Source organism: Biomphalaria glabrata, chromosome 5 (assembly GCF_947242115.1).
Source record: "Biomphalaria glabrata chromosome 5, xgBioGlab47.1, whole genome shotgun sequence".
Classification (NCBI taxonomy): Eukaryota; Metazoa; Mollusca; class Gastropoda; family Planorbidae; genus Biomphalaria; species Biomphalaria glabrata.
In genome coordinates, this window is record NC_074715.1 from 7215067 (window position 1) to 7225669 (window position 10603).

Here is a 10603-nt window from a genome sequence, read left to right on the forward strand (position 1 = left end):
ATAGTGTTGTGTTGCAGCATATATGGTTGTCTGTGTGAGATAGTATGTATGTGTTTGCATCATGAAATAAAGGTTTTAATAATAGCCATGAGTATTTTGTTTTGTTGTGGTTTGGTGAGAATGTATAGGTGTCTCTTTGCAGTAGTGTAGCAGCTGCAAGCATTTCTGCAGTTGTGGCCCATGTTGTATCTTTTTTCATCAGCTCCATATGCTGCTGTTAAAAAAAAAATATGGTAGCTATAAGTACAAGTTCTTTATCCTTCTCTTATTATGTACGGTAACTTATAATCATATTGAATGAAAAACAATGCACAATATAAGAACAAGCAATATCTACAACAAGGTAGAGAAAGTAATGATAGGACTGAAGAGTGAAAGGGAACTCCTTTATAACAGATTCCGGAAATGTTACAATGGCATCATAGTTAGTAACCTTGTGATGGCTCCAAATAGGGATGGGGCGATGAAAATCAAAGGCTTTATCAAATCTCTTTAATGAGATGAAAGAGCTTCAAGATAAAAATACTATGTCACTACTTCTGTGGACCAAATAGGGGAGGGGGACTAGAATCTATGACAATCAGAGTGTATTTGTCATACGTAACTACTTCTTGATGTAACTACTTATAGACTGCCGGCCAACACGATATGATCCAACCACGGGAGTTTTTGTCGTACATAACTATCTGTACAAGCTGGCCGACATTATAGGATACAACCAAGAGAGTTTTGATCGTGACATCGTTATGTTGCGTCACGTTTCAGTCTTAGTCTCATCCGACTAGACCTCAGTTGAACTGCATGTCGGTGAAACGAACCGACAAAGAAAGCAAAGAAGGATAAATTTTGACCAAGTAAAACACCGTACCTTGCCCTTCTCCCTTTATGAGCATACCAGCGATCCTAGCAGTAGATGACCTAATATGACCACGGCGCCGGCGAAGCTCCGAGCAGGGGAAGGTGATGTTACATCACACCTAGTTCTGCCATAAAGACAAAGATCGCGTGTGACGGCCGGCGCAGCGAGGGTTTAAAGGTACGTAAGAATAAACGGAGACAATCGCCACCTGTACGGTACGGCGGGAGAGAAAAACTTGCTTTGGACTCCGTAACGGAATGTAATACATGGGCGCTAGTGGATCCATGTGAAGAGAAGGGTTGGTAGGTGGAGTCGCTAACCCTCCCCCCCCCCCAACAACTACACATCTTAAACAAATTTAGTGTAATAGGTGAGGAGTTTTTTTTTTTTAATGAACTCCGAAAGTAAAGATGCATAAATTGTCTAAATAGTAGTGTATATGCTTCTTATCTGTTTCTTTATACATTGGCTCTACGCAATGTAAATTTCAGATTGTGAAACATGATAGTTTAACAGGTGCTACGTAACGTTTAACAAAGACGTTCGTGATCTAGTTACACTCGACCTATCCTCCCTCCAAGAGAGGTGGAGCCAGAGGTAGTGGTAAGAGTTATAAACACAGACATTAGTCCTATCTGATCATAAAACACACGCCAAACAATCTCTGGTAGACAGTAGACTCCACTCAGAAGACCTCACGGCGAAAGAGAAAGGGACACTGATCTGTGTCAGCTTCATACAATTCTTACTCTTCGTGGTGTGATTTTACGAAAATAGAGAGCGCTCAAAATTCGTTAGAAATGTATAGATCTAACTGTAGTCTTAATCATCAACAGATAAACATAAAAGTATTATTTCTTATAGCAATAAGTTTCCCGTACTAGATCTATATCATTTATTGTCATTGCTCTAAAAAGATCACTAAGTCATAATGCATAATTTTGTTCAAAAAATAATAATAATTAAACATAACATGTATATCTAGATGCGTGTTTCATTTCATTTAATTCATGCATATTTGTTTTTTATTTTATCATTGTTTCGCTTTGCTTGGTGAGTTAATATATTAATTATAGATCTAATTGTTAACATATATTTTTTAATTAATAATTTCATAAGTAGAAAAAAAGAAGAAATAACAAGTTCATCAATTTATTAATAACATTTTATTTAGACCTTCATTTCAGTAAATACACTTAAAAAATCATAAGTTGACAGCATAAGAACAAAAACTCTCTTTAAAAAAAGTTATTGAAAGTTCAATATAGGTAAGGGAGATAAATATGCTTAACAAACAACATGGTGGTCGGCAAAGGTATCTGCGTATCTAAACTATTACCCAAAACATAATCATTATGCCCGCCTGACATAGTCTAGAAGTCTAGATATGGTGGGCACGATTAGAGATATAATACAGAAAGGGTTCTATTAATATATAGGTTATGGCTGAAATACTTTTACTTTTACACTGCTCGTTACTGCTGTTTAACACATACAAATGTCTTTTCAAAGAACACGAAACATCTGTATGAAAGCATACGTGGAGCAAAGTACTACAGTTTGAAATTTAAAGACTCTAGTAAACGATAATATGTAGAAAATTTAGAATGACTAGATCGATATCTACAAGTAGGTCTCCAATCTATATCTAAATCAAAAATGTAAAATCCTAAAAATTGTCACTAGGATTATATTAATTATAAGGCTAATAACTGAGTCAATTACATAATCATAAAATAAAGATCATAATGAATGATAATGAAATGATAATCATAAGTAATCATAAGCAATATAAAATTATAATATATTTAATATATTATCAAGGGCCTACTTGAATATTTTTTTTTTGGAAGATTTAGAGTTAGAAGTTATAGAGGTTAGAGCTATAATCTAGATCTATAACAGTGATGCCCAAAGTACGGCCCGTGGGCCAGAACCGGCCCGCGACATGGTTCCATCCGGCCCGCCGAAACGTCGGCACAAAAAGTAGAAAATCCTCCTCCATTCAAAAAATTTGAAAATGTATCTTTATCTTCGTTAGGGCCCTCACTTTTCTCTGATGGATTGGTCACCATGACGTTTAACGAGTGCGTTTATGAGTTTATGAAATTCCAGAAAGAGTGAATGGATCTTATTGTGGAACATAAGTTAACATAATAGTTTTGTAAAGAAAGTCTGACTGTTTCAGAAACAACAACATATACGGAGGCAATATAAAACAAATATGAAGGCCTTCTTGGTTTGAGCTGCGTATAAAAGATTGGTTAAACCACCATGGTTAAACTACGCCAAGAGATTGGAGGGTCGATGGGAATATTTACCAAAAAGAGATAAGAAAATAAGTTGGTGATAAAGTTAACTAAAATGTTGCTCACATTTTAAGTAGAGAAATGAAGCCATTTTTAGATGCGTAAAAAGTGATATACTTTAAATATCCCATTAAATTAATGTAAGTTCTAGATCCAGTTGTTTTAAATCGTTTCAGGTTAATTTTGATTTCACTTTTGTTTTTTTTTTACCTTTTTGTTGATGTGGCCCGCGACACGCGTGTCGAAAGTTAAAATGGCCCGCAGGTCGAATTAGGTTGAGCATCACTGATCTATAATAATCTATATTGTTAAAATTTGTGTAGTTTGGGAGAAATTTAATATGCTCGAAAGCAATGAGGATTCAAGAAGTGTATGCTTTGTTTAAAACTGCCTTTATTTTGGAATTTTGAGGGATGAAAAAAAAAGTGTGGTTAGGAATAAGGACTTTTTATTGGAGAAAGCAAAAAAAATTATGCAATGTTATTTATGTAATGCTGGCTGTTCTTCTGAATATTATTTTATATATGAGGACCATAAATTATGGGTAAAACTTCCCATTGAAGGACCCTTTTGAAGAATGTGACACAAATGGCAGCACCGCGCTGTCTATCGCTATGGTAATCAGGTCTCAAGGTCACAACCGGCTAGATGGTGTCGGTAGTAGATCTTGTCATGCTCTAATGAGGTGAAAACTCTGGATCTATATTATGTACGCGCACGTAATGAGGTCATGTCAGTATGTCATCGTACGTGCGAATAGACAGCTGCCAAATAATTGACCTGAAAAACTAGGGGCCTTCGATGGGAAGTTCTACCTTTAATTGCAATTTTGAAAAATTAGAAATTTACTATCTAAATTCTAGTCAAGATCATATAGATCTTTTATAATTATATTTATATAATAGATCTAAAGCTAGTATAGTCGTAAGTAGTACTTCTAGATCTAGATAGATCCATGAGATTTATAACAAATAAATATTCACATTTGAATAGATTAACACCATTTCAGGACAAAAGAATAAAATAATAATAATAAATAAGTAAAGTAGCAATAATACATAAAACTTACACAGTCTAATAAAAATGCTCAGAAAGACACAAAGATAAAGTCACATTTCTTATTCGCTTGGAAAAATTCTTACAAGTGCTCCTTCTTCCCTAATGCCAATAGAACATGGAATGGGTTGCCTCAATCAGCCTGGGAAATAGATGACTTAGCAGAGTTTAAGTCTCTAATAATTATTTTTGTGGTCATTTGCACTGGATTATTTAGTTTCTTATGGACCATAATTCTTATTTTAAAGCCTCTAGGTTATTCATTTTTTTTCTTAGGCAAGTAATTGAGGTTACCTAAAGTTCACATGTCATCTTTCAAGTTTGCCTGGATGTTTTGGATACACAAAATAATACATTTTACATTATAGTCTCTAATTGCTAATTAACATGCATAACTAGATTAACACATGGATGCACATAGTATGTAACAGAGGCGTAGCTATGAATTTTCCATCATTTGGGGTCCAGGGGGGGCTTGACCTCTTTGGGGGCCCCTGCATTTTGTGTAATATTTAATGTAAAATACACTCATGCGGGGGCCCAGGGGGATTGCCGAATTCCCCCTCCCCTCCTCCTCCTACCCTAGCTACCCCACTGGTATGTAATTATTTTTTCTGCAGTACTTTTGTTTGTTGGACATAAATAAAATGTGTTTTTGAGTATTGTGTTAGCCCTTCCCTTGTTCCCCATTTTTTGTGTATTGACATTCCATATACTGGTACAAGTAAAAATGCATGTTCCACTCATTTTCATAATCCAGCTAGAGAAGCAGAACATCATCTGTGCCAAAAATATGTAGGAGGCTCATGCACTTTAATCATTACTTTGTTGTTACAAGTTAGTCTGACGAGTACAGATAGCTATTTTTAAAAGCATGCAGTGTCTTAATATACTAGTATACTAACTTTTGAGTTTAATGTTTGACATAGACTTAATAATAATAATAATTTAATTTAAAGAGTGCTGTTAACAAACAAAATGTAGGCTCAAGGTGCTGAGATAACAAACATAAACACAAGAGCTAAAATGACAAACTAATCTAAAAAGGTTTTAAACAGTTAGGTCTTAATGTTCTTCTTGAATGTACTGTAGCATGTCGTCTGTCTAAGATAAGTGGGGGTGGGTTCCAAACCTTTGATCTGTGCACTGAAAAAGCCTGCAGACTGTAGTTTTTTAGAGAGAAACATGGCAGGACTAGAAGCGTTGACTTCAGACTGGCTGACTAATTTTTGAAACTTTTTTTCTTTTCCAGAACCTGGAATCCTTATCAAGTGTCTCCTGTAATGATCAAGGAAATCCAGTGTAGCATTCTAGTTCAGACTAAAGTTTTGTAAATTAAAGCATGGATGTCTTTTACTCTTTTCTCTGCTTATGTCAGAAAAACAAGCTATTTCTTATTGGAACATTTTTATCCCACATTTTAGTCACAATGGCTGAAAATGATATTCAGGGGGAAAGAACTGGAAGTTTAAAGAAATGTAGTGAATTATTGTTAGGCCAGTATCCTTTTTTATTCCAATTGTATATAATTTAATAATTTAGCAACATCATTTGCCCATTACATTTCTATTCACTGTCTCAGAAGTACCATAATCTATATTATTATAGCCACTGTTTTTATCCATTCAGTCAAAGCAGGTTTTTGCTACTAAAAAAAAACAACTTTCTTTAATGCTGTTATAGATATTTATGCTCTAATCCTGAGATTGATCTTGACACTCAACAACCTCTGGGGTGTTCTAAAGAAAAACAATATGTTAATGGTAATGTATGTTCTTTCAATTTCTACTTTTACTTACTAGCATTAAAATATGTATTTAGGTTACATTTATTATTTGTTATTAGCTTTTATTCACTGCTGTTACTTCATACCTTTTCTCTTTATGCTATATTTTCCATTTCATGGTTATTGCTCATTTAATCAACAAATGACCTACCATAGTGTTCTCACAATATGAACAATTATTTCCTTTAAAAGACTACTGAAATTAAAAAAACTGCTTTTCTGATTAGATTATTATGCCCAGGATTAAAACATTGGCCCAAGGGCAGTAACTCCACTCACCACAAAAACAAACTGCCAGGACTTTGATTATGTATTATTAGATATTTAAATGTCTAGGCAATAGAATATAATTTTAGTTGTAATATGTATGAGTGTTTGTACTTGATAATTATACTAGTCCCAAAGTTCAGCCTAACAGACACACCATACACATTCAGTTTTACATAAATTACTAGATGATGTAAATGATAATTTTAAAATAAATTATGAAGTTAATACAATGATATTTATACAATGGTATGAAAATTAACAATGTGAATGATAAGTTATTACATATACATATGAAAATAATACATCATAAATTCAGTCCAAGTAATTACTTAATTAGCATAAATAAGGTAAGCACCTTAATAATTTAGCAACATCATTTGCCCATTACATATTACTTGATAATATTGAATTAAACAACATCACAGTTTCATCATTTCTACCAAAGATTTAGGTACTGTCTATAAATGTCTATCTTGATAGCATACAAGAACTTTCATTAACCTCCGACTAACAAGAATGACAAAGATGATGACAACAATATCAGAACCCACAGTGTCAATATGTACATCAACACTGAAACCCTATAGAAATAAATAAGAGATTCTAACGTCTGATCTAAAACTACAAATACAAACAAATCCATATAAAAAAAATTATCTTTACAATATAAATAAATCTCACCCTAAACAGGGGTCAAATGGTCCTACCAAGAATAACTTCAAGGCAATATGCTAAGGCTGTCCAGTATTAAAAAAAAAAAAAAAAAAAATCATTCAGGACCACAAACAGTTTAGTTTTTCCATCAAGACCAAAATGGCGTAAAATGCACCACAAAATAAGAGCTAATACATTACGTCACTCTTAATTATGACAATAGGACAAGTAAAAAAAAAATACACAAAATATAATTACGACAAATGATGCCATCGCCTATAGAAGAAAATAGCGCTACTTGATTGTGTACATTTTAAAAAATATACTCCATAACAAAACTAACTATCCCACAAACATCCACTAACTAGCAGTTTAACACCTTCTTTCAAACAAACAATCTAATAAAAAAAAAAACATAAATTTTCTGCACAACGACCAACCACCTTTACTTTCCCCAACTAAATTCAGGTATCCTTTAGAGCTGGGTGGACTCGAGCGCCCTGAAAATCCCAAAATTCAAAATCCCAGTCTTCACCGAGATTTGAACCCATGAAATCAAATACTTAATCACTAAGCCACCACGCCCCCTTACTTACTTTATACCAACTAATAATTAATAAGGCTTGTCTTTAAGTTAGAAGATTTATACCAACTAACTATAGAAATAATACAATTATCACACCTATCACACTTTCATCATAGGGGTGCTGCGAGATTTCACGTCACTTAATCCCTACATTTTTCCCAGTGAGCAGCTTTTCTTAGCAGGATATCAAGAGAAAAGCCATGTCTATTCTTTTACAATGTCCAGCCATCTTTTCTTTGGATGATCCTTTCTTCATGTCCCCTCCACTGTACCTTGAATAATGACTTTTGGCAATGAGTCATGTCTTACAATATGACCAAACCAGCTCCACTTTCATCTCTTCACAGTATATTTTCCTTGGGTTTTTTTCTCCTAATCCTACCATGAGACATTAGGAAAAAAATCCTGTTAACCTGTTAAGGTTTTTTTTACTGAATAATGAGGCAATTTTAAATTGTGACATTTCTACTTTACCATTAATATTTATTTAGGTCTTTGTGAATATTAAACATTTTGAAAAAGCTTATTACCGTTCTATTAGTTTCTTTTCTCTTGCTTAGTTTTTTAATAAATCTCTTTCACTGACTAAGTGTATATAAATTTTGTGTCATTGCTTTGTATTTTCTGTCATTGTTCAGCTTGGTGTAAAACTGCTCCAGATGTTGTGTGTGAGGGTCAGTTCAACAATGGAACATTTCTAAAACCTGTACCTTGTAAATGGACGTAAGTGTATTGAAAGATCTTAATCTGTGCAATGAAAATGGTATGAGATTTACCTTACATATTAATTTTGGTCCAAGAACTCATTGTTCTGCTTGATCAGCTTTCTTCCATGTACTGTTACTGAATTTTTTTTTTAAAGCAAGACTGGTTAATGTTTTCTGTAAGTGTTTTAGAAGCCAGTATTTCTTTTAAACTAATCATTGTAACTCTTAGTAAGTAATGCAAATAAAAATAAACTTCATTCTATTTCAGAAATGGACATTCCTTTGAAACAGCATTATTGCTCTCTGTATTTTTAGGAATGTTTGGAGTTGACAGATTTTATTTAGGATACCCTGCTATAGGTAAATTGTATAACATACAACTGTACTTTAGGTATAAGTCTCCATTGATTATATTTAGGACAACAAGCAATAGATACATAGGATTATAGTAGTCTGCTAGTGATATTTTAGAGAGCTAAAGTATTGTAGAGTACTGATTTGTTTTTCTTTCAAATAAAGTTTTATCTAAATAAAAAAAAAAGTAAACATTATTTCAAACAACTGTTTCTTGTTTTATTTAGGTCTTTTAAAGTTTTCCACATTGGGCTTCATGTTTTTAGGACAACTCATAGATATTTTATTGATAGCAACACAGGTAAGGAATTGTCTTTTCTTTGGTCTGTAGTTAGTGTATCAATATATACCATATTATAAGGGCAGGGGTGGTAGAGTGTGTAACTATTGGGCTACATAAACAGAGGAGTCTCTTTTAAAAAATGGGTATTTTTAAACTCTGCATAACCCAGCAATTAAAAATGTCTATTTGTAAACTCTGCATAACCCAGCAACCTATTGGTACTTTTGTGTCATTATTCAGGCTACATGGTGGTTTCATTAACTGTTAAAATAAGAGAACTTTAAATTACCTGTTTTATGGACTGCTATGTCGTAAAATCTTTTAAAAATACTCTATAACTGTCTTATAGTACATTAGTGGTAAACAAGCAAAAAAATACACACAAAAAATCCTTTTTTAAAAAGCAAAGCCTATCTACGCTTACAATATATTTCTCAATGATGTAGAAGTTATTTCCTTTATTCAATGTCGAACAGAATAATTACCAATAATTAATTGATTCATGTTTTGTTAGGTACAATAAATAATTGTTTAAAGTTTCAACTTGATCAGAGAATGGGAGTGGTGTGGTGTAAACTATCTACAGAGACAAAACCCTACATATGTGAATACTGAGTGGTCAAACAAAATAATTAGTAATTGTTTAATTTTTTTGAATCGATTCATTGTATAAGCTAATGAGTAATTGTGCAGTTTCTACTGAACACAAGAATGGGTGTGGGAGAAATAACTACTCATTTTTCACCAGGCAAAATGTCATTCAGCTAATCTATTTATGCTCAATCCCATTGTTGTTCCATTAACAAGGTCATTACTAGTTCCCCTCTCAGACCTTGCAATCTATATGGCTGATGATTTATAAGGTCATCTGCTCTGTGGCCCGTGGTTAATGAGGGTGTCATGTGGCCAGCACAACGACCAACTGCCTTTACTTTTACCATACCAATGTCAGCCACCCTTTAGAGATTGGTGGACTCACAGGTATCCTTAAGATCCCAAAATTAAAAACCCCCAGTTGTAACCAGGATTTGAACCCAGTTTGGAAACCAAGTGCATTAACAGTCAGACATCGCTCTCAAGGGTCATTAGTACCTGATTAAAACTTACATTTTGTGCAAATACAAGTTACACTGAGCATTCTAAATTGCTTTGTTTATCTTTTTGCTTCAAATTCATTTAATGCAATGTTCATTATATTTTGGTCCTGTATGTATCTAGATTTTATTTTCTGTAATTTCATTAAAATTAGTGATTGGTTTTGTAAAAAAGAAAGTGGCCTATGGTTAATGAGGGTGTCTTGTGGACAGCACAATGACCAACTGCCTTTACTTTTCCCCAACTAATATCAGGTACCCATTTAGAGCTGGGTGGACTCAGAGGCGCCCAAAGATCCTGAAATTAAAAATCTCAGTCTTCACCAGGATTCAGAAGCCAAGCGCTTTACCCCTCAGCCACTGCACCTCCGATTGGTTTGTATGTGTTTAATTACAATGAATTCTTTGTATTTAATCAACCAATACTTTATTTCCAGGTATTAAATCCTTCTGATGGCTCTGCATATGTACTAGATTATTATGGAGCTGCAACTGTAAGACTGTCTAGAGAGAATGACACATATTTGCTGTTAGAAGATTAAGGTCTCATGCTCATGAATTGATGTAAATAAAATATTTATATTCACATTTTTATTCAGGATTTATTATTGTCTTATGTGTGGCTGTCTGCCATAAACTGCTTTG

General features: G+C 33.6%; 1 protein-coding gene across 2 annotated transcripts; it reads left to right on the top strand.

The window, feature by feature from the left end:
- Positions 1 to 2340: 2340 nt before the first annotated feature.
- On the top strand, positions 2341 to 10546 carry LOC106057658 (TM2 domain-containing protein CG10795-like). 2 transcript variants are annotated; one of them, XM_056028899.1, is made up of 7 exons: positions 2341 to 2488; positions 5477 to 5724; positions 5908 to 5987; positions 8159 to 8243; positions 8496 to 8587; positions 8809 to 8882; positions 10396 to 10546. In XM_056028899.1, the coding sequence occupies exons 2-7, from the start codon at positions 5567 to 5569 to the stop codon at positions 10498 to 10500; spliced, it is 594 nt and encodes a 197-aa protein (XP_055884874.1). In that variant the 5' UTR covers positions 2341 to 2488; positions 5477 to 5566; the 3' UTR covers positions 10501 to 10546. The 2 variants fall into 2 exon arrangements, with proteins under 2 accessions (XP_055884874.1, XP_055884875.1); XM_056028900.1 differs by having other exon boundaries at positions 2347 to 2409.
- Positions 10547 to 10603: the final 57 nt, after the last annotated feature.